The sequence below is a fragment of the Haliotis cracherodii genome, unplaced genomic scaffold (genome assembly GCF_022045235.1).
Source record: "Haliotis cracherodii isolate W230 unplaced genomic scaffold, xgHalCrac1.p SCAF_1, whole genome shotgun sequence".
Taxonomy (NCBI): Eukaryota; Metazoa; Mollusca; class Gastropoda; order Lepetellida; family Haliotidae; genus Haliotis; species Haliotis cracherodii.
This window is the reverse complement of record NW_027266264.1, coordinates 17,620,081-17,645,902: the sequence shown is the minus strand read 5'-3', so window position 1 is coordinate 17,645,902 and position 25,822 is coordinate 17,620,081. Positions and strand designations below refer to the sequence as shown.

At 42.8% G+C, this 25,822-nt stretch overlaps 1 protein-coding gene across 1 annotated transcript; it reads left to right on the top strand.

Moving 5' to 3' along the window:
• The first annotated feature begins 1,937 nt into the window (after positions 1 to 1,937).
• On the top strand, positions 1,938 to 25,693 carry LOC139473730 (follistatin-like). The gene is made up of 6 exons (XM_071256456.1): positions 1,938 to 2,930; positions 14,547 to 14,738; positions 18,167 to 18,385; positions 19,459 to 19,680; positions 20,701 to 20,940; positions 23,288 to 25,693. Exons 1-6 carry the CDS (start codon positions 2,870 to 2,872, stop codon positions 23,293 to 23,295), a joined length of 942 nt encoding a protein of 313 aa, XP_071112557.1. The 5' UTR covers positions 1,938 to 2,869; the 3' UTR covers positions 23,296 to 25,693.
• The last annotated feature ends 129 nt before the right edge of the window (positions 25,694 to 25,822 follow it).

Below are 25,822 nucleotides of genomic sequence, written 5' to 3'. Positions count from 1 at the left end.
TACTTGCTGTAGTATATACGTAAACCTTGTTTCATATAACGGTCTATGAAAGCCATTGATATCCTCTTGCTACAGTATATACGTAAACCCAGTTTCATAAAATGGTCTACGATAGACCTCGATATCCTCTTGCTGTAGTATATACGTAAACCTTGTTTCATATAACGGTCTATGATAGCCCCGAATGTACGTTTGCTACAAACGTTAACCCTGGTTTCACATAACGGCCTACGACAGCCCTCGATATCTGTTTAGTACATACGTAAGTACATATGCATGTCCACGACAACCCTCGATATTATATTTCTATATTCGTAAAGCTAGATCCATATACATAATACGTTATTGCACATACGTCAACCTTGATTGATATAACGGGGTTCACTTTAATATGTTCTATTCTTGAAATAAAAGTCAATTTGAAAAGATGTTTCCCATGACAACAGAGTTTGGACAAGACCCATGACAATAATATTCCCCTGTGTTCCAGTAGCCTGTAATCTACTGAATCGGGGCGGTCGGGTAGCCCAGCGGTTAAAGCGTTCGCTCGTCACGCCGAAGACCCGGGTTCTGTTCCCCACCTGGGTACAGTGTGTGAAGCCCATTTCTGATGTCCCTTGCGTGGTGTCTATTGCTAAAATCTGCGTAAAACCACACTCACTCACATCTACTGAATCTCTAAACACTTGGGTTTGAAGTGAAGGAGCGTTGTATGTGCTCGTTACTTGTGTTCATCGTGTAGAGAGCATAGCTAAGGTGTCACTCGCTGCCTCGGAGCAGGCACTCTATTCCTCTCTTTCCCCTTCACTCGGCAAATCAGTCCTCGGGCGTAAGATGAAACAATCTCAGCAATAATTTCCCTTACTTTCTGACATTGATTGAGTGTATCTAATTTCAAATTGTAAAAGAAAACCATTTATGATTCTTTGTTTATTGTTATATATCCTGACAGTCTGACGTTTGACCAAATATAGATGTTCATGCTGCTGAACAACTTCGCCATCTGTTGTCGCGACAAACAATGTCTAGATTCTTTTTACTCCGGGGAAAGAAACCTTTGGCGGCCATCTGTTTAAGAGAATGGAGTCGACATTTCTTTTGTGTTGTCAACCCTATGCAGCGTTAGAAATTGGCACTAGTCCTATAGTCCTTGCCAAACTGCCCAATGGTAAAGGTATCAGAAGGACTAGTAGAAATTTGCCTTTTTTAAGGGTTTTGCTATATGTTATCATAGTAAGGACTAGTGGACGAAAAATGTTAGTTTCTAACACTGCTATGGAATATTTACAACCATGTATTTGTGATAGGTTCTTCTTTTCCAAAAGCGTTTCCCCAAGGGATGCATGCAACCGACAGCATTCGTACCCCTCTGTAACACACAACATAGTCTGTGTCCCTTGGAATACATTAAACATGATTCAAACTCAAGTCTAGAATTTTTGGCAAATTCCTGAAATTAAGCATTGTTCCAAGCTCCATTTGGATTTTATTATATCATTTAGTAGATATATATTTATTGCAAAGATAACTTTATTCCTGGGACTAAATGTTTGTCTACATACACGACAGCAAACTGACTTATCCAAGAATGATCTCCCGCCACTACATGTGTCATTCCAGGACAGGCCTTTCTCAGTTACGGACTTAAACAGAGATGAATATGGGAATCAAAAGTGCCAGTACGTACGTTTTAAGCTCTGGCATTAACCATCAATGTAAGCATCATATGAAATGGAGAAACACGCGATCAAAAAGTTATCACGGGCAGCTCATTTTCACAAGTAACAGCGCTAATGTGTTCAACGTCACCTTGTTGAGATATAAGGACGTTTAGTTGATATTTTTTTTAATATTTGTCCCGCATCACTTTACAACGGCATACGTGAGCGGCCGCGCGGAGCCTCGAGTGATCGCGCACCTGTGTTCAGAGTGTGACAATGCGCGGCGGCGTGGCGCATCCAGTGACGGCTGTCAATCATCGGCAGGTCTATTGCAATTCACTTGTTGGACATACGCCATAGCGAGACCTCACAAACGACTTTGAATATAACTTATTGACTCGGCTCAAGATAACGTTATATTGACTGGTTATAGAGATTTACGGTTACTCTCAGCTGTGCGTATTCGACCCATCGCATGAAACAATCCTGGGAGTGTTGATCACCTGCAACTGAATATTCTTATAACTTTGACAGCAACCTTTCGGATCAGAGGCACCGTGCGTCCGGGTGATCCGTCTGATTGATGCAGGGACCAGGTTAGTCAGGAAACAATTTATTGAAAAGGACTTCCTCCAATTTCATGAGACGATCTGTTTGATGGCCACCCACTGACAATGTTCTGTCAATTCAATGAGCGTTACAGAGTGCAGAAGACGGATAGGATCTAGGATACGCCCCTTTACCTCGAAACAAAAAGCAAAAGCACAGAACCTTCACGCTAAGTCACAGAACACGTGCCACTGTCGTCGGATCTGGATCGGACCTCATTGAACCAGGAGAGGATTTAGAAAGCCGTATATCACGTAGCCGGGTCCCGTGAACGCATCTTAAGGACGTGTAAGTAACACGTCGTATGAACCTATAGACCCACTCCTCCTGACGACAGTTCTTTCGATGTGACCACAGACATCCAGGTGTACATTCTCCGACCCCCCATCACAGATCGTAGAAGCTGTATCTCTCGGGACTGGTACATACCCACAGAAAGTAGTAGTCGCCTATATCGCATACCCTCTTCAAGTAAAAGAGTACGGCGCCACCACTCGAGCCAGCGGTCAGTACCTAACCCAGTCTCCGTTGAGAAAGTGACTGCGGGGAGGGTCTCGACGGTACCCGGACGCATTCCTTCATCTTCTGAAGACGACAACATGAACGTCATAAGTGTTGTCATAATGTGTTTAGCAGCAAGCCACTTTTCTTCTGTGAATGGTAAGACTTTCAATTGTATTCGTTTCATTCTTCTGTTTGCTTTAGGTATTTTTGAGTTAAAGTAAAAAATGTTTAGTACCATGCAATATGTTTTCAAAACGGATATATTGTTGTTAGTAAATATATGCTTGGGTATTGAGATTTATGTTAAGGAACCGACGGAAAAAACCCGTGTGTCTATGATAGTACGGTAAAATATTTATGAAATAATCACGTTGTTAAGATAGATTCTTGGAACAATCATTCGTGTTCACTTGTGTGTTTATGTGGAGTGGGATTCTAACAACTCCCGACACATGATTCAGACTTTATGCTCCCAAACACCGTCATCATACTGATTCATGTAAAAACACAGTGGATATTATTTTGAATAATTTCAGTATTTTTTTCTAAAACCTATGGACTTACTTTTACACATAACTCAAGTTTCTATTAATGTAGGGTGTCTTATTCTTATACCATATTTGTCTATGGTTCAATATACAAAACGTGATTTGAGGAAATGTAATTCATATCATGCCACATACGCTTGAACAGTTAATAAATGTTTCTAAATAAGAGAAATTAGTTGGGGTGACATTGGCAAATTAGTGTCGGTATTTATCAAAACCGCACGTTGATAAATATTGCGCGGAGTAGAACAGTAGCAAATACTGCTATATCACCAAGATACAAAAACAAAAACAAACTCAGTCACCGACATTCTGTAAATGCCTAAACGACCAAGTACTGTTATTGATCAATAGTTTAACGACACAAAGCCTATGCACAAGGAGATATGTAAAGCACGCACAGAGTAAATAGGTTGCACAACACAGATAACCACGTGGACCAAGATACCAAGTACAGAAACTATGTGCCCCTTCACGGTGTCGGCGTATTTCACCCCGCTCCAATAAACTTAACGTTGCCGTAATAACAGGGTACAACAGAGCATAGAGGATAAAGTAGATGTCACGTAGGGTTCACAAGCTGGATAAAGTACAGATCACGTAGGGTTCACTGGTTGGATAAAGTAGATGTCACGTAGGGTTTAGATGTTGGATAAAGTAGATATCACGTAGGGTTTAGATGTTGGATAAAGTGGATATCACGTAGGTTTCACAAGCTGGATAAAGTACAGATCACGTAGGGTTCACTGGCTGGATAAAGTAGATGTCACGTAGGGTTTAGATGTTGGATAAAGTAGATATCACGTAGGGTTTATATGTTGGATAAAGTAGATATCACGTAGGTTTTATATGTTGGATGAAGTAGGATCCATGTTGGCTTCACCTGTTGGGTAAAGTAGATATCATGTAGGTTTCACCTGTTGGGTAAAGTAGATATCATGTAGGTTTCACCTTTTGGGTAAAGTAGATATCACGTAGAGTTTAGATGTTGGATAAAGTGGATATCACGTAGTGTTCACAAGCTGGATAAAGTACAGATCACGTAGGGTTCACTGGCTGGATAAAGTAGATATCACGTAGGGTTTAGATGTTGGATAAAGTAGATATCACGTAGGGTTTATATGTTGGATGAAGTAGGATCCATGTTGGCTTCACCTGTTGGGTAAAGTAGATATCATGTAGGTTTCACCTGTTGGGTAACGTAGATATCATGTAGGTTTCACCTGGTTGGAAAAGTAGATATGTAGGTTTTACTTGTTGGGCAAAGCGGATATCACCTAGGGTACATATGTTGGACAAAGTAGATATCACGCAGGGTTCTGTTAGATAAAATAGATATCACCTAGGATTCACGCATTGCATGAAGTAGATATCACACTGGGTTCACCTGTTGGATGAAGAAGATACACCGGAGTGTTCACCTGTTGGATGAAGAAAATATCACGGAGGTTTCAGCTGTTGGATGAGGTAGATATCACGGAGGTTTCACCTGTTGGATAAAGAAGATATCGCGTAGGGTTCACCTGTTGGATGAAGTAGATATCACGGAAGTTTCACCTGTTTGATGAAGTAGATATCACGGAGGTTTCACCTGTTAGATAAAGTGGATATCACGGAGGGTTCACCTATTGGATGAAGTAGATATCACGGAGGTTTCACCTGTTAGATGAAAAAGATATCGCGTAGGGTTCACCTTTTGGATGAAGTAGATATCACGGAGGGTTCACCCGTTAGATGAAGACGATATCGCGTAGGGTTCACCAGTTGGATGAGGTAGATATCACGTAGGGTTCACCTGTTAGATGAAGACGATATCGCGTAGGGTTCACCTTTTGGATGAAGTAGATATCTCGTAGGGTTCACCTTTTGGATGAGGTAGATATCACGGAGGTTTCACCTGTTAGATGAAGACGATATCACGTAGGGTTCACCTTTTGGATGAAGTAGATATCGCGTAGGGTTCACCTGTTAGATGAAGTAGATATCACGGAGGTTTCACCTGTTAGATGAAGAAGATATCGCGTAGGGTTCACCTTTTGGATGAGGTAGATATCGCGTAGGGTTCACCTGTTGGATGAAGTAGATATCACGGAGGTTTCACCTGTTGGATGAAGAAGATATCGCGTAGGGTTCACCTTTTGGATGAAGTAGATATCGCGTAGGGTTCACCTGTTGGATGAAGTAGATATCACGGAGGGTTCACCTGTTAGATGAAGAAGATATCGCGTAGGGTTTACCTGTTGGATGAAGTAGATATCACAGAGGGTTCACCTGTTGGATGAAGTAGATATCACGGAGGTTTCACCTGTTAGATGAAGAAGATATCGCGTAGGGTTCACCTGTTGGATGAAGTAGATATCACGGAGGTTTCACCTGTTAGATGAAGAAGATATCGCGTAGGGTTCACCTATTGGATGAAGTAGATATCATGGAGGGTTCACCTGTTAGATGAAGACAATATTGCGTAGGGTTCACCTATTGGATGAAGTAGATATCTCGTAGGGTTCACCTGTTGGATGAAGTAGATATCACGGAGGTTTCACCTGTTAGATGAAGAAGATATCGCGTAGGGTTCACCTATTGGATGAAGTAGATATCATGGAGGGTTCACCTGTTAGATGAAGACGATATTGCGTAGGGTTCACCTATTGGATGAAGTAGATATCACGGAGGGCTCACATTTTAGATGAAGAATATATCGCGTAGGGTTCACCTATTGGATGAAGTAGATATCACGGAGGGTTCACCTGTTAGATAAAGAAGATATCGCGTAGGGTTCACCTGTTGGATGAAGTAGATATCACGGAGGTTTCACCTGTTAGATGAAGTGGATATCACGGAGGGTTCACCTCTCGGATGAAGTAGATATCACGGAGGTTTCACCTGTTAGATGAAGAAGATATCGTGTAGGGTTCACCTATTTGATGAAGTAGATATCTCGTAGGGTTCACCTGTTGGATGAAGAAGATATCTCGTAGGGTTCACCTGTTGGATGAAGTAGATATACCGGAGTGTTCACCTGTTGGATGAAGACGATATCGCGTAGAGTTCATGTTTTGGATATGGTTGCTACCATGCAGGTTCATGTCCATATGTATATGTTTCTTTGCAGAGTTGCGTCCTTTAGGCGGTTTCAAATCCCGGTCCATATTTATTATATTTCTTGTGCTCGGACTTTCCTCCCTCGCCATCCCGACATCATGATGTGATGTAAAGAGTGGTCAAATCGGCCTTCAATCCAACTCACGCATTCACTGCCTCCCACTGCGCAACCGGGTCAGTGTGTTGAGCTGTTCATGCGTCTATGTTGGGTAGTCTATCTGACTGACGGATTGCAAACACAGACACGCTGCATACGTTCAACATGCACGTTTCGTCGACTAACTGTTTACAACTGGCCTTGTCGTCCCAGAGAATGCCTGACATACTTACCTGCCTATGCGGAGCCTTTTATTGATAAATGAAATAAGCATAACATGTGCACTTTTCTCTATATACCTGGCATACTCGTCACACACTTGTAATATTATATAGGTTAATCGTATTTATATAATTGTCATGATAAATTGCAGAAGCTGTGTTTTGTGGTACACACACAAAACCGCTCACAAATGTGAGCGTGTGTTCAGAGCCCGCTCTCCTCACAATGTTTGGACGACGGAGTACACACAACCATAACCGGCCCTAGTGAACACAGCCTTCATAAAGTATCATCTGTAGCTCACCCAGCCTGACATATGTTCAGTGATGCTGCTCTTTCATGTCCTCTGCAGCTAACCTCAAACTAACACCAACACATTGATCAACTCAATAAGGTTTCAATAAATTCCGATCCCACTCTTACTCTGGAACTGTGGCTATCATTTTGACGTCGACCGATTTTCACAATTGTATCGACATACAGTAAACTACGGTTATAACGAACACGCTTATAACGAACTGACGGATATATCGAACTACTCTTTTGGTCCCGAATATTTGCTGTAGTTATGCTGTATATATGCTTATAACGAACTACGGTTAAAACGAACTAAAATTAGTAGTCCCTTTGAGTTCGTTATAACCGTACTTTACTGTACTGGAAAAAACACGTCGATGTAATGATGCGTTTAACTTAATTGTGTTTCATATTACAAATAATTTTAGATATTAATGATGAAGAACAAATGTGCAGGAGGAGCTCTGAAGAAGCGTATGAATAACGTGCATTTATAGATTCCAATTTTACCCCTATTCCATCAGTCGTGCACGAACCTAGATCAGCCTCTGACCTCAACGCTCGCTCATCTCTCTGAAACAAACGTCTGAAGCCACACCCATCACAGTCTTACTGAAACCTAGTAAGCGCAAATCTAACCTATTCATCGGAGAGACGGATAACTTCCCGTCACAGCTCATTAACCTGAAACCTTTGCCAAATAATTGACATCTACGTCAGGTGAATATATTTCTGCACATCATGCACTGTGGTATCATTCTGAACCCATGCCACATCTCGGTGACCACGCCCTCCTCATTTGATCAACGCCTGTTTCAAGTCTCAAAGCGGCGGGCAGAACACCCGTTACGTCATCTGCTAGACCAGCTCCGTGGTCGTGTCTGGTTTCAGACCTTGACCTTCTACAAAACTCAATATTTCTCACTTACAGGTTTCGCTCGCAACGCTAAAGACCATGGTTCGCTCCCATACATGTAGGTACAAATGTGCAACCCCAGTCATGCAACGCCGCCTTGCTGTGGCTGGTATATTGCCTAAAGCGGCGTACATAATACTGGCTTGTCACTCGCTTTCTTTCAAGCCCTCAACTCTCAAATACCCGTGAATATCCGGTGTAGAATAGGTCTCTAGTAATCCATACTTGCCCTAAAAGGCGACTATGCTTGTCGTAAGAGGCGACTAACGGGATCGGGTGGTCAGGCTCGCTGACTTGGTTGATGCATGTCATCGTATCCCAATTGCGTAGATCGATGTTCATGATGTCAATCACTGGATTATCTGGTCCAGACTCGATTATTTACTGACCGCCGTGATATAGCTGCTATGTTGCTGAGTGCGGCGTTAAACAACAAACAAACAAAAACAAAACTCAACGCTCAAAACATTAATAGAGATTATCAGCCATGTGCAGTTTCCTTTCGTAAATATCATATATTTTGAATAAAATATGTATTAGGCGAGCCTTTATAGGCTCTTGCGGTTTAAACCGCCTCCGTGGTCTAGCGGTAGAGCGTCCGCCCGGAGAGCGGGAGGTCCGGGGTTCAATTCCCGAGAGCGTCATACCAAAAGACGTTAAAAGATGGTACTTGTTGTTACCCTGTCTGGCGCTCGGCATAACGAGGCTAAAACAAGGACTGGTCGGCTCGGAGTCAGTATACTGTGTCTGAGTGGGGTATTCATGTTAAACTGTGGCATGGTATCTCAGTGTGCTAGCACTATAATCGGCATTAGTCCGGACTAGTACAAGCAGCCATACACACACACACACACACACACACACACACACACACACACACACACACACACACACACACACACACACTATAATCTGGGACGCAACGTTAAACCCAATTTCACCTCACCTCTTGCGGTTTACCAGTGCAGCGCAACTTTGATACAGAAAGTCCCATTCCTATATTAATAACGTAGATATATGGACTTCATTTCAGAGTTGGTAAAATACACGTCGAATACAAGAGATGTCCACTATTTTATATGCCCAAATGCAGTACGTCTTTAAGACTGAAGGGGCGGTCGGGTAGCCTAGTGGTTAAAGTGTCCGCTCGTCACGCCGAAGACCCGGGTTCGATTCCCGACATGGGTACAATGTGTGAATTCCATTTCTGATGTCCCCCGCAGTGATATTGCTGTAATATTGCTAAAAGCGGCGTAAAACCATACACACTCACTTTAAGACAGAAAGTCCCATGCATCAAACATAATTAATACGAAAAATTTATGCAAATGTATAATGCAAAACATTTAGAAAGAAAGTCCTGTGCCCTAATAATGTTAGTAAGAAAATTGTATGCACTTTTGATTGAATGATATCACTTGGAGGGAAAACATGCCATATGTGATACGACTATAAAACAGAGAGTCCCATGCCTCTAGCTACACTAACAAGAAAATGTACCTGTTTTTTTATAACATCACTCCCGGCTTGAGAAAAACATGTGTGTAATGCAGGATCTCTCTAAAACAGAAAGTTCCATGCCTCCGTCTACCTCAAGGGAAGTTGTTTGCACTTAACGCCCTTTACCCTTAATTCTAGAATGCTGGATTATTTTTTGCTGAAGGCATGGAAGCTTGTTCTTACAAACTCTAATACAAACAGAGGGTTGGTTCAGGGCACCCAACACTACCTTACAATTGACGATTCCAGTGAATTTCACTTTCAATAAAAGTCGTTCAAAGGTTTCCAAATTCAATGCGCCATCATTAAGACCAAAATCCATTTTATTACTGAGAACACTACTTGGGTTATCAGGATTATAATAGTTTTTGAATCTATGACCTTGAGCGTGAAGTTAACCTTCATCTTCAAGGGTTGTCTAGCAAATACGGTGTCCCTTGGAGGAATTCAACGTAAAAACGAAATAATAGCGTAAGATTCTCATGGAAAGTAGGTCACAATGACCTACTGATATCATTTATAGTCATCACTTATCAATGTAGTCAAATGATACAACCAGCACATGGATAAGATATAATAAATATTTGCAGAAAAGGGCATTCAAGTGAAAATGGCAAACATACTTTTAGAATGACCTCTGGGACTTTGAATTCACACGTTACTCACAGTCTTTTCAGATCGCGACCCGACCCAAGATGACATCTACCAATTTTCATTGACATGCAGTAAATGCATCTTGGTTATAATAGAGATATGCATGATGAGTTATTCCGGGAATTCAAAAACAAAGTGCGGCGACGGCAGTGAACTTCAGACAAGCTCTTAATGCCTCCCTATGTACATGGGTCTGCTAGGTACGCCATCTGAACTATCCAGTCGATTGTCTTGTCATCTGCCATCGGCTGATCAGTTACGTATACTAAGTGGCGTTATTTACATGAAGGCCTTCAGCTCTTCATGTTGCCTGATACTGATTCTGTATGTAGGCAGCCTTAGAAGGCTATATTGGGACTTGCTTGCCGTCATGTCTGGCTCGATTTGACCTTAAGAGAAAGAGTGCGTGTGTACTGACCCGGATATATATATATATATATATATATATATATATATATATATATATATATATATATATATATATATATATATATATATCGAATATATCATTAAAACGGATATACTCTTCAAAAAAGAGAAAAGCACAGGTAGTATGTGGTTCATTAAACCTGACTACACAAAAGATCCGGTATATAAATTGGATATATGTTATTGGAAAATGTTGGTGGCCTGATATTCGACAAACGGTGCGTCAAAACGCAGCCATTGTCGATTTGCAATGTCTTAAACGGCATTGATTTCACACTTGTTAAAAAATGTCACGGAGGAAAACAGTAAAGCAAAATGCACGTGCAAGTTATGGCATTCGTAACACGCGGTAGTGGCTATAAATAGGCAAGCAGAAGCCAATAATTTGTCTTTCAGTTGTCAACATTTTTTAAGTTCGAAAATACCGAGACTCAGCGCTGCATATCGGAATATAGGACGTATCCAAAGAGGGGGATCGCAGTCTTCTGTTGCACGCCACTTCAACGTCCACCACAGCACCATTTGCCGCCTTTGGGACCGATACACACAGTCCAAATTCCACTGGAGACCGTCCAAGAACCGACCGACCTATATCTTACACCAGGATATCTGACTTATGGTTCAGGGAAATTTGACAGCAAATCGCTACATGAATCAAAATCTTCAACCTCACCATCTTCCAATCATTGATCGCCAGAGGGAGCTGTTTCAACAGGACAACGCTCCACCGCACCCAGCTCGTGTCACGGTAGACTACCTTCATAATGCCAACATCAACGTCTTGCCCTGGACGTCGTGATCTACAGATCTCAACCCAAACGAACACCTCTGGGATGAACTCAATCGACGTGTACGTCAACGTTAGAACACGCCGCAGACACTCCCACAACTGGCCAACGCGTTAGAAGCAGAATGGTGCAGAATTCCGCAGGACAGAATTCGTACACTTATTATCTAGTAAGTGCCGAGGAGATGCGGAGCCGTGATTGCTGCCAGGGGCGGTCACACGAGATACTGAGTTCAGCGCAACCTCGTGGCCTAATGTGACATGATAATGAACAGTTTTCAATGCTTTTGTACAACGACAACATGTGACTATCGAGCTTCAAAATTTTATATTTGTATCTATGATATTAAATTGAATATATCGACTTTCTTAGGTACCATAAATTTACTAAAAATCGACCTGTGCGTTTCTTGTTTTTGAAAAGTGTATATAGTTTCGTAAAAATTGTATCTAACGGGAATGAGTGTAGTATTTTATTTATTACCCATGTTATGTTTGTTTGTTTGTTTGTTGTTTAACGCCGCACTCAGCAATATTACAGCTGTATGACGGCGGTCTGTAAATAATCGAGTCTGCACCAGACAATCCAGTGATTGAGATAATGAGCATCGATCCACGCAGTGTGATACCGTGACGTGCATCAACCAAGTCAGCGAGCCTGACCACCCGATCCCATTAGAAGCCTCTTACGTCAAGCATAATCGCCTTTTTCTACCCAGGCTCTTCACGTGTAGTACCCACTTTAAATACGTTAAATGTGTATTTAAGTGTAATACATAACAACCTTATTTTGTTAACAGACCAAACTGAAACCGGTTGCAAATCTGCTTGTGCATGAGTATTTAAATATGCCCAAATATGGGCATTGTTGACATTTCTATGTATTCGCGTCAACAAAATGTTCCTGCTGTTGTGTTATTGTGTTTTGCAAACAATACAGCATCAACGCCCAAGACTTTTGTTTTAAGAATTACTTAAACTCATGGTACTTCAAGCGCATTGTTGGTAGTACCTAGGACAAACTTAAAAAGTCAGTTTGCATTAGTTAAGCTGCCGTGTCAAACCCACCCAGACCTTATCAGAGAATGTGAAGACTCCCCAACATTCCTGGTAGCAAACTCGACTACTCTCCGATTGTCAGTCAACAGATTGGGAGGTACCAAACCTAAGGCACCAAGAACAATAGGGGGTCAGAAAACTTGGTAATTGGGATGCAAGCGTGACATTTCGAAAGCGAGGTCTGCATATTTGCCATATTTTGATGCAAAATCACGCATTGACGGTTTCGAGTTGGAAATGACTGGCCCTGGGCAGCAGACAGGAAGCCTTCTGTTTCACTTTTCAGGCCAGCTGCCTTCATCCAAGCGAAGGGCTCTGCAGGCTCTGCTATGATCTCAGTGAAGCTATGCTATGATCTCAGTGAAGCTATACTTTGATCTCAGTGAAGCTATGCTATGATCTCATTGAAGCTATACTAGCTATGATCTCAGTGAGCCTATGCTATGATCTCAATGAACCTATACTATGATCTCAGTGAAGTTATACCACCTATGACCCCAGTGAAGCTATGCTATGATCTCAGTGAACCTATGCTATGATCTCAATGAAGCTATACCACCTATGATCTCAGTGAAGCTATGCTATGATCTCAGTGAAGCTATACTAGCTATGATATCAGTGAACCTATGCATTGATCTTAGTGAAGCTATGCTATGATCTCAATGAAGCTATGCTATGATCTCTGTGAACCTATGCTATGATCTCAGTGAAGCTATGCTATGATCTCCATGAACCTATGCTATGATCTCAGTGAACCTACACTATGATCTCAATGAAGCTATACCAGCTTTGATCTCAGTGAACCCATGCTATGATCTCAGTGAACCTATACTATGATCTCAATGAAGCTATACCACCTATGATCTCAGTGAACCTATGCTATGATCTCAGTGAACCTATACTATGATCTCAGTGAAGTTATACCACCTATGACCCCAGTGAAGCTATGCTATGATCTCAGTGAACCTATGCTATGATCTCAATGAAGCTATACCACCTATGATCTCAGTGAAGCTATGCTATGATCTCAGTGAAGCTATACTAGCTATGATATCAGTGAACCTATGCATTGATCTAAGTGAAGCTATGCTATGATCTCAATGAAGCTATGCTATGATCTCTGTGAACCTATGCTATGATCTCAGTGAAGCTATGCTATGATCTCCATGAACCTATGCTATGATCTCAGTGAACCTACACTATGATCTCAATGAAGCTATACCAGCTTTGATCTCAGTGAACCCATGCTATGATCTCAGTGAACCTATACTATGATCTCAATGAAGCTATACCACCTATGATCTCAGTGAACCTATGCTATGATCTCAGTGAACCTATACTATGATCTCAATGAAGCTATACCACCTATGATCTCAGTGAACCTATACTATGATCTCAATGTAGCTATACCACCTATGATCTCAGTGAACCTATGCTATGATCTCAGTGAACCTATACTATGATCTCAATGTAGCAATACCACCTATGATCTTAGTGAACCTATACTATGATCTAGGTGAACCTATACTATGATCTCAATTCTCAATGAAGCTATACCAGCTATGATCGCAGTGAACCAATACTAAGATCTCAATGAAGCTATACCAGCTATGATCTCAGTGAACCTATACTATGATCTCAATGAAGTTATACCAGATATGATCTCAGTGAAGCTATACTATCTATGATCTCAGTGAAGCTATATCAGCTATGATCTCAGTGAAGCTATGCTATGATCTCAGTGAAGTTATGCTATGATCTCAGTGAAGCTATGCTCTGATGTCAGTGAAGCTATGCTATGATCTCAGTGAAGTTATGCTATGATCTCAGTAAAGCTATGCTATGATCTCAGTGAAGCTAAGCTATGATCTCAGTAAAGCTATGCTATGATCTCAGTGAAGCTATGCTATGATCTCAGTGAAGCTATGCTATGATCTCGGTGAACCTATACTTGCTATAATATCAGTGAACCTATGCTATGATCTCAATGAAGCTATAACAGCTATGATCTCAGCGAAGCTATGCTATGATCTCAGTGAACCTTTACAATGATCTCAGTGAACCTATACTAGCTATGGTATCAGTGAACCTATGCTATGATCTCAGTGAACCTATACTATGATCTCAATGAAGCTATACCAGCTGTGATCTCTATCTCTAGGCGGCATCTGCTGGTTGTCCAGGAGCAGGAATGGACGGTGCAGACAGATGTACAGTGTCAACATATCACGTGACCAGTGCTGCAGCCTCACCATACCAGCTGTTGCCATCAGCTGGACCCCCCGCGACGTGGCATCTCACACCCACACAATGCTGTTCACAGGGGGAGCGACACAGTGCCATGTCTGTCACAGTAAGTACAAAGACAAGGCCAAAGGGAGTATAAGTACTGGGTTGCAGGGAGTATAAGGAGATGGTTACATGGAGTATATCGACTGGGTCACAGGTAGTATAAGGACTGGGTTACAGGGAGTATAAGGAGTGGGTTGCATGGAGTATATCGACTGGGTTACAGGGAGTATAAGGACTGGGCCACAGGGAGTATAAGTACTGGGTTACTGGGAGTATAAGGACTGGGTTACAGGGAGTATAAGTACTGGGTCACAGGGAGTATAAGGACTGGGTTACAGGGAGTATAAGGACTGGACCACAGGCAGCATAAGGACTGGGTTACAGGGAGTATAAGGACTGGGTTACAGGTAGTATAAGGACTGGGTTACAGGGAGTATAAGGACTGGACCACAGGGAGTATAAGGACTGGGTTACAGTGAGTATAAGGACTGGACCACAGGCAGCATAAGGACTGGGTTACAGGGAGTATAAGGACTGGGTTACAGGGAGTATAAGGACTGGGTTACAGGGAGTATAAGGACTGGGTTACAGGGAGTATAAGGACTGGGTTACAGGGAGTATAAGGTCTGGACCAAAGGCAGTATAAGGACTGGGTTACAGGGAGTATAAGGACTGGGTTACAGTGAGTATAAGGACTGGACCACAGGCAGTATAAGGACTTGGTTACAGGTAGTATAAGGACTGGGTTACAGCGAGTATATCGACTGAGTTACAGGGAGTATAAGGACTGGGTTACAGGGAGTATAAGGACTGGGTTACAGGGAGTATAAGTACTGGGTCACAGGGAGTATATCGACTGGGTCACAGGGAGTATAAGGAGTTGGTTACAGTGAATATAAGGACAGGACCACAGGGAGTATAAAGACTGGGTTACAGTGAGTATAAGGAGTGGGTTACAGGGATTATATCGACTGTGTTACAGTGCGTATAAGGACAGGACCACAGGGAGTATAAGGACAGGACCACAGGGAGTATAAGGACTGGACCACAGAGAGTATAAGGACTGGACCACAAGGAGTATAAGGACGGGACCACATGGAGTTTAAGGACAGGACCACGGGGAGTATAAGGGCTGAACCACAGGGAGTATAAGGACTGGACCACAGGGAGTATAAGGACTGGGTTACAGGTAGTAAAAGGACTGGATTACAGCGAGTATATCGACTGAGTTACAGGGAGTATAAGGACTGGGTTACAGGGAGTATAAGGACTGGGTTACAGGGAGTATAAGTACTGGGTCACAGGGAGTATATCGACTGGGTCACAGGGAGTATAAGGAGTTGGTTACCTGGAGTATAAGGACAGGACCACAGGGAGTATAAAGACTGGGTTACAGTGAGTATATCAACTGGGTCACAGTGAGTATATCAACTGGGTCACAGTGAGTATAAGGACAGGACCACAGGGAGTATAAGGACAGGACCACAGGGAGTATAAGGACTGGACCACAAGGTGTATAAGGACGGGACCACATGTAGTATAAGGACAGGACCACGGGGAGTATAAGGACTGGACCACAGGGAGTATAAGGACTGGACCACAGGGAGTATAAGGACAGGACCACAGGGAGTATAAGGACTTGGTTACAGGGAGTATAGGGACTGGACCACAGGGCGTATAAGCACGAAGCCCACTCCGTGGTGTCTATTATATTATTAATGATGCGGTTTTCGAGTTTTATTTATGACGAGAGTTACTTCTCACAATTAAGTAAGATAATTTTGTGGATAGTCTAACTATCAACGCAAGTTTCACCGCGCAAATGATGCATCAACAACTGTAAACGGATGCACCCAAATACAAATACTTCCATGTGACAGTGACTGTACAATGACACGGGTGAGGAAAGCCCTGACACCTGCTGACCATGCACGGGTCAGGAGATCTATCACACTCATTCCACAGCAGTCATCATCCGACAGTGAAAGGTGAGTCTGGGGGTGAACGTGAGCTCGGGGTCACAGACACATCCTAAAGGACTTTACTTCATCATAGTGGAATAGTTGGCGTATTATTCTGTGTTGTTCCTCTGGAAACGAACCCTCCCATCGGTGCAGTCTAGGCAGGATCATAACCAAATGTTGACCCTTCAGTTGCAATACTAATTTGCCCAAAGCATCCCTTGCTGCTTCTTCTGATGTTACTGGTGTTCTGAAGCTGGCGTTGCTGATGTCAATGATGTTGCTGGTGCTAATAGTTTGGTTGGTGTTGCCGATGCTGCTGATGCTGTTGATGGTGCTGGCGTTGCCGATGTTTTGATGGTGTTGCTAATGTTGCGGGTGTTTCTGGTGCTGCTGGCGTTGCTGGCGTTGTTGATGTTGCTAATGTTGCTGTTGATGATACTGGTGTTCTGGAGTTGCTGGCGTTGCTGTGCTGCTGGTTTTGCTGATGGTGCTGAGGTTGCTGATGCTTCTGGTTTGGATGATGTTGCTAATGTTGCTGGTGCTGTAGGTGCTGCTGATGCTACTATTAGTTAGAGGTGCTGCTGGTGTTGCTGACGTGACTGTGCTGCGGGTATTGCTGTTGGTGCTGAGGTTGCTGCTATTGGTGAGAGGTGATGATGATGTTGCTGACGTTGCTAGTGCCGCTGGCGTTGCTGGTTTACAGACAGTAAATTCGGGACAATCCGTGAAGGAACCCTGTTTCATGTCACCTTTTGGAGATCATTCTCGAGAGATCTCCAGTAAAACTGTTTCAACAGGCGTACGGAGGCAAGTAACGGCCTTCTCTCCATTGCCACCCTTGGGCGTCCTGTGCGTGGTCTTTCGAAGAGCGGACAAGTTCGTCTTGAAATGAAATTTCATTGACAACTGTACTGAATCGCCATTGTTATAGATTCCATGCCCACCAGTAGCTGGTCCAGCTGTGGCTTGAGCCGCCTCAGTGACGTTGATAACATTACAACGTTGTTGTTTACATTAACGCCGCACTCAGCGATATGACGGCGGTCTAAAAATAATCGAGTCTGGACCAGACAATCCAGTAAATGACATCATGAGCATCGATCCACGCAATTGGGAAACGATGACATGCATCCACCAAGTCAGCGAGCCTGACCACCCGATCCGTTAGTCGCCTCTTACGAAAAGCATAGTTGCCTTTTACGGCAAGCATGGGTTGCTGAAGGCCTATTCTTCACCGATCTTCACGGGTCGAATGTCTTTTTAGGGGACGCTATAGCTCGAATATTGCTTCAACAAACAAATAAACAAACAGAAAAGTTGAGCAGCTCCTTGTTCTGTTGTTGTACAATGAACTTTTTTGTCAAGTTGGGGAATTTGTATGCATGTTTTTGGTGCATCATGAGTTTTGGAACTTACGATAATAAATCTGGGATCCACAAATAAGAATATCGTGTTTTGCGAGGAGAATATAATAACAGTTTACTACTCAAATAATTCATGAAAACAAAATTTAATCCCTCTCCAGAAACGTGTGACAAAGTGAAGTGCGGTGCTGACCGGAAGTGTCGAGTGAGGCATGGACAAGCAAGATGTGTGTGCTCCCCACAGTGTCCTCGCCACCTGAAGATGATGGGAGTTCTGTGTGGCTCTGATCAGAAAACTTACAAGCACTACTGTGCCATGCTTCGCCACAACTGCAAGCACAACAGAGAGGTGAAGCCTGCGTACCTGGGACACTGTAAAGGTAGACACATGTTGTTTCAGAAAGTAATGTGAACAAAGTACAGTAAACTACGGTTAAAACGAACTTAAAGGGACCCCGACTTGCAGTTCGTTATAACCGAAGTTCGGTTTTAGTGTGTTCGTTATAAACGTAGTTTGCTGTATATACACTGCCGGGAAAAGGAAAGTATACACCCATATTTTATTCGATAGTGGTGTATTTGATAAGGTTATTATTGTTACGTTTGCAGTGTTTCGGCGACTGTTTCAGCCTGTTTTTAGGTTAAATCCAACGTTCAAGTGTCTACTTTCTTTCTGGCAGTTTATTGTTCAGTGGATAGTGTTATTTCCAACGCGGATGCCTCGAAGTGGTATGTCTGATGTTAATTCAACTGCACCTTACACCGTTGTTATGAAGCAAACAAATAACAATCATGCCACAATAAGGTGCAAGTAGGAAGATGCCGACAGCGATACGCATCAAATTAAAAAAAAAGCAATATAAAACATTTTGCTGGTTAGTGCAAAATCAACATTGATTGAAGCGGCTGTATACTTCCCAACAGAAAATAACTCTTGGGTATCACGTCTATATATATCGAATGATCTTACTAATAACTTAGCATTTTGTATCGGTGTCAGTGGTTACACGTGAAAACATAGCGTCATTGTATTAGGGCGAACATTTCACACTGCCTTTCCAAGATCGAGAACTGACATTGCCATGAAAACTATGTTTCCGTCTTAGTCTTGGGAACAATTTAGGTATTGTTTGTTTGTTGTTTAACGCCGCAATCAGTATGATGACGGTCTGTGAATAATCGCGTCTGTAACACACAAACCAGTGATTGATGTAATGAGTACGATGACACACCACCAACCAAGCGACCTATTCAGTCTCCTAGTATGACAGGTACAGGTTACTGTGGTGAAATCAGCTTTAGAAAACGCTTATCGGACATTCTGGAATTATGAAATTGTTTTAACTTGTTTTACCCTGTGACTTCAATAATGAATTTCCCAAAGGGCGTGACAGAGGTAATTGTTATTTCCTGTGTTCTTTTCCCTGATGGGGTTACTCCATGTTTGTCCCAGACTCGTGTCGCGGCGTCAAGTGCTTCAGACGTGGACATCACTGTCTTCAGGATCAGCATGGCCTACCCCACTGCGTGCCCTGCAACACCTACTGTTCCAACGTCCCCTTCTACAGCCTGTGCGGTGAAGACGGTGTCACTTACTCCAGCCAGTGCCATCTAGTGGCAGCCATATGTATGAAAGGGGCGGCTATTCGAGTTGCATACACAGGGCCATGCATTGGTAAATCGAAAAATTACAATTCTCTAATCATATTATATTTTCAAGAATACGCTCTATATGAATCTTCTACACTTTACAGTCGCAGCTTTACACAACAAATTGCAAATAAATACCATTTATCTTCTTAAAAAGGCATTTTCATTCACTATGACTTTACTGCCTACGTGGCCTAGTTGTAGGTCGGGGGTATGAGTCATACCAAAAGACGTTCAAAGACGAACTTGTTGTTACCCTGTCTGGCGCTCGGCATTAAGGGGCTAAAATAAGCACTGGTCAGCTGGGAGTCAGTATACTGTGTGTGAGTGGGATATTCATGTAAAACTGTAGCATGGTATCTCAGTGGGCTAGCACTATAAAATCGACATAAGTACGGATTAGTACAAGCAGTCACACACATGCACGCGCACGCACGCACGCACGCGCACACACACACACACACACGTGCATACACGTCGCTATATGAGTGCAATAATCTTGAACGCAACGTTAAAACCCAATTTCACCTCACCTATGTTAGACCTGGATTTATTGTCCAGGGCCACGTTCCACAAACCTTCGTAGCCTTGCGACTGCCGTAAATCTACGTTTTGTAGGGATACATAATTTTTTATCATGGCGTGTTCCGACGCCAAATACTTCAACTCTTTCGGGATCTCGCGTTTCCATTTATCGGTGATATAAAGGGATAGTTCACTTTACTCTTTCAACCCGGGGACTGTTAAGCAGGCCATGTAATTATTCGGTAATAATAGGATTTAGTGAGTCTTTCCCCTTACAGAGGAAATAAGGTATGCTATCATTTTCATATTAACTTTACATGCAATTTACTTCCTGGTTTAAATTAATAAGATTTTTATTTCCCTTCAGTTGCAATGAATACTTTCTATGGGCCGTGTTAACATTTTGATTTATGTTTCATGGCATTAAATCCAACTCACTCTTTCCCTGTTCTGTGATCAGGTAAGTTGACTCGTTGTTCTATGTTGACAGGTGGGTTGACTCGTTGTTCTATGTTGTCAGGTGGGTTGACCTGCGAGACCCTGAAGTGCCCGGATGACCGACGGTGTCTGATGAACTACACTTCCGGCCTGCCCCAGTGCGTCAACTGCAAGGACGCTTGTTCTATATTATCCGGGGCGGAAGAGAACATCTTCGTGTGTGGCAGTGATGGCCACACCTATTCAAGTTATTGCCAAATGCAGAGACACGCATGCCGCACCGGGGTGGTCATCAAGACAGCGCATTATGGGAGATGTAAAGGTTTGTGGGATCATCTCCGCTTTCTGTGAACAAGGCCGCAATTATTTTATTGTTTTTATACTGGATTGTCGTAACATTCTCTCATAAATTCTAGAAATTTGGATATCAAGTTTGGACTATTTGTTAGGAACATTTAGTTAATTTGGAAATGTGTCAATCCGTATGATTTCGTTCATTTGGAAAATGCCGAGACGTATTAATTGTTAGTTTGGAAATGTGTCATGCCGTATGAGTTCATTAATTTAGAAATGTGTCAAGCAGTAGGAATCGTCAGTTTGGAAATGTGTCAATCCATATGATGTCACTTGGAGCACTGCACTAAAAGTACTTAATATTCGAGTGCACAGTTCAATATATTTAAAATTTAAAACAAAACATTACTTAATATATAATTTCACACACGTTGACTACTTACAAAGTATACTGAACCGCAAAAGAAACGTCACCTAAGTAACATTGCATGAAAAGTTGTCATTTATATATCTTGGTAAGACCAAGGGTTACTACCCGACGTCATGATCGTCAGATTGCGCGACAGCATCTGCAAGATCGCTTTACTGCTGCGGAAACTGCTCGACAGACCACGGGGATACACCAGCGACACATTAGTGCGGACACCGTGAGTCGACGATAGACGAACAGGCACCTCCACTATCACAGGCCACACCGAGGACCCATTCTGACACCACATCATCGCCGGGACCGTCTTCACTGGGCAACACAGCAGTGGAGAAGAGACCTCTTCTCAGACGCGAGTCGTTACTGTATCTCAACAGCAGATGGCAGAGAGAAAGAGAGAGTCTCGCGACGCCGTGGGGAACGTTATTCGGATGCTTGTATTGTTGAGAGAGACTCGTGGGGTGGTCCGAGCATCATGGTGTGGGGTGGAATTGGTCTTGCACAGAGGGTCGGCCCTGTGGTCTTCCAGAACATCGGTCCAGAGAGAGGCAATGGTGTCACAGCAGCTCGGTACATTGATCAAGTCTTGAGGCCACACGCCTTACCTCATTTAGCACGTCGACGCAACCACGAGTTTCAGCATGATAACGCCCATGCCCACACTGCGAGAGCAGCAAGAGGCTTCCTCCAGCAGAATGGCATCAGAACCATGCAGTGGCATGCCCTCAGTCCCGATTTAAATCCCATTGAGCACCTGTGGGACGAGATTCAAAGACGGCTGAAGACGTCCGACCAAGGCCGACAACTGCAGCTGAACTGCGTCAGGCGTTCCTCAGAGTGTGTACTCAAGAGTCTATGGCCTTCATCAACCGCCTCATCCATTCCATGTATCGACGTTGCACGGCAGTCATCAATGCACATGGCCGACACACGAGATACTGACTTGTGATGCCATTTTCACTTTAAGAACATTTGACACTTTAATATCAACCTTGAAGATCAGTTTTGCCAAGTTGCATCTTTTTGATATGTTTACAGTGTTTGGACAAATATGGTCTCTTATATATCTGTCCATGGGGAGGTTTCTTTTGCGGTTCAGTATAGTATATCGAGAAGCTGCAGTAACACTCGACGCCAACACAAACACTCATGTACAGTACAAGTGGACGCTTTTCAAAACTGATTCAAATTGTCGTTCTCATACATTGTATAGTTCATAGATTTATATGTACAGAACCTTAAAACGACCTGGTCAAAATAGGCTAATGAAAGTCGGGCATGTCGATGTCCGGTGACCATGAGGATCATGCGTGTCTGTATACCAGGAGGTGAGGTGAGGTGAAATGGGGTTTAACGTCGCGTCCAACATTATTGCACTTATATAGCGACGTACATATCTGTGTTTGTGTGGCTGCTTGTACTAGTCCGGACTGATGTCGATTTATAGTGCTAGCTCACTGAGATACCATGCTAAAGTTTAACATGAATACCCCACTCAGACACAGTATACTGACTCCGAGCCGACCAGTCCTTGTTTTAGCCACTAAATGCCAAGCGCCAGACAGGCTAACAACAAGTACATGAACCATTTTTTAAGGTCTTTAGATAAGACGCGGCCGGGGATCGTACCCCGGACCTTCCGCTCTCCGGGTGGACTCTCTACCACTAGACCACGGAGGCGGTCCTAGGTGTTTATAGTTCGAGGGAAAGTGAAACCTCGATAATCCGGACCTCGTTAATCAGGACACCAATCCGGGTGATTGCGACTGCATTTATTCAAAAGACATTACTATATAGCAACGCTTTGTTACCTTGTAATTCAGGTGGGTCAACGGTTTTTGCTGCTTGATTTAAAAGTTCTGGAAAGCGTTCACCTCTCATCCTAAAATCGACACATACCTTCCACGCTAATCCACTCGCATCAACATGATTCTCCCTTTTCTTGCAGACACATGAGTCAACATGATTTCAGTCTGAGTTGGCCTGTTGTTATGACGGCGCCATTATCGAGTGACGTGTATACCGTGATGATGGACGGGCGAGTGCAATAAGACGCCACCTCTGACGCCATGGCCGTGTTGTGGATGTCACCATGAGTTTTGTTTTGGTCAATGAACGGCACCATGTACGCATCACTCCATAGTCCGTCTGTATAAAGTCTTCTGATAGACAGATCCACGCCTCTGGGTCTCTAACGAAGAAGAGTATGGGTTTATTTTATTTATCCAAGGAAATATCCGCCTGTGTGTTGGAATACACAGATTTGTATATACTTTCGGTTGACTGCCTTGGTAACTAATGGAAGACCATTTGCTTTCGAATTTGGGCGATTTGGGTATGTTTTTATGCCTGTGGTGTTTCAGATCACTAACCTTTGTATGTATTACGGATGCATAGAGTAGCCAATGTCACAAAGAATAATAGTAGCTCGCATGTTTATTTGAGGTGTAATTTAATTCCATATTTTATTGAAGCAAGGCCAAAACGGGCGAAATTACGATTGGCGAATAACTATGGAATAACCGTAGATATGTCTTTTTCATAACAGAACTGAAACACATTTAGAAAAAAAGCGCGATATCATGTCCATTGTATTGCGGTTTGTGATGCAGACAGTAGTATTTCTGTACGTTCTTGTTATCTTAACACGCCAACACTCATACGTCAACCTTGACCTACACTGACTGTTCGCGTTGACGTAATCCCGTTTTCAATACAACCAGACACGTCATACATTCCCTGCTGCAGCCATCTCTCCTGGATGAGGCGGTCACATTGTCCTGCTGACGTGGCCAGAGGGATGTTATGGAAGAAAATATGTACATCGCGCGCGTCTGAAGATCATGTACGTGTCTGCCTTTTGACATCACCCGGATGGCATTGAGTGGCATTCCGGATGCCGCAGTGCAGCGCGGATGCCATGAAATGTTTATCTAGTACGCAGATAACAATATTTCAATGTTGAAAGTTATTGTTGTATTTCTTTCTTCCAAAGCTAAGATTATGAACACGCATAGTCGTGAATTTTAAACTGCCGGTCAAAAGAAAGTATGCACTTGAAAATTGGATTTGACAAAACATTCCAAACAAAGTAGACACAATTTATGGATAACAACTTGCTTGCTTGACAACGGTATAAGAATTTATACAGAAACGTCGCCTTAACAGTAAATAAAGAAAGAAAGAAAGAAATTGTTATCCATAAATTGTGTCTACTTTGTAATCCGTCAACGTTTGCCTATAATACGAAACATTTCAAACGTTATCAAAAAGTTACAAGACTGAAAACAGTCAACCAAACACTGCAAACTTGAGGTCTAAAACGCAATTTTGATACTCGTATAGATCACCACCGAATAACCATTTCTTGTTTCATTCTTAACCACGATCAAACATTAGTGTATATTGTCTCATGCCCGGCAGGGTATATAGTTTGATCACATTACTTTCTGACACACTATAACATGGATGCCCGGCAATTTATATGAAAATGACTAATTTACTTGTACATGTTGTAGCTGTGGGGGCCTGGGTTTAATTAACAGGATTGTTTTTACGTCACGCTTCTAATGAGGGCTTCGTGGTTTATTATTCTGTTCCCTATGTCCTACACTCCAGGGGCGGTCGGGTAGCCTAGTTGTTAAAGCGTTCGCTCGTCATGCCGAAGACCCGGGTTCGATTCCCGACATGGGTACAATGTGTGAAGCCCATTTTCTGTTGTCCCCCGCCATGATATTGCTGGAATATTGCTAAAAGCGGCGTAAAACCATACTCACTCACTACTACACCCCAGCCAAACTCCTACAGGGCAGCGTTGCAGACAAGGTTATGACTGCTAAGGCAAGAAAACCTGGGGGCACTTAAGTATCTTTTCACCTCAGGCGGCACCCGTCGGGATTCCCAAGCGGAATAATGGCTGTACTATGAATTAGAACCGGCACGTGGATACGTGCTCATGTTTTCAGCCACTGGTTTGACTGCAGAAGGTTCGATTTTATATACTAGTAGCTGGAAAACTGCTGACATTCGTGTCAAGGACATTCCTGCCATCGTGTCAGAATGCTACACTGTTCATCACCCTCGTTTCAGACGGAATGACCTGTTGAAGCAAACTGACACTGGGAATTGACCGAAAATGACCTCGTATACTCACTGACACAGCTAGAGTGTCATTTCATCACTGAGTACATGAACTAAGCATGAGCGTGGCGTGTTCATAACTACACGTCGTTATGTTTCGAATATATGTACATATGCATTGTAAATCGATTCATAATAAATGACATACATTCATCTATTTCAATTTTGAAAGAAATTCAAAATGTTTATTTATCTTCATAACTATTCATAAAATATTCACTGTATAGTCAGGTTGTATTGTTGTTTTTCAGTCAAGTTATTTACAATCGGACCGCCTCCGTGGTCCAGTGGTAGAGAGTCCGCCCTGAGAGGGGAAGGTCTGGGGTTTGATCCCCGGCCGCGT

Excerpts from the sequence above, each read along its gene's own strand:
- LOC139473730 (XM_071256456.1), top strand. The coding sequence starts at position 2,870 with ATGAACGTCATAAGTGTTGTCATAATGTGTTTAGCAGCAAGCCACTTT. Across the intron at positions 14,739-18,166 it reads ACAGTGCCATGTCTGTCACA|AAACGTGTGACAAAGTGAAG; the intron begins GTAAGTACAAAG and ends ATCCCTCTCCAG. Across the intron at positions 18,386-19,458 it reads GTACCTGGGACACTGTAAAG|ACTCGTGTCGCGGCGTCAAG; the intron begins GTAGACACATGT and ends TGTTTGTCCCAG.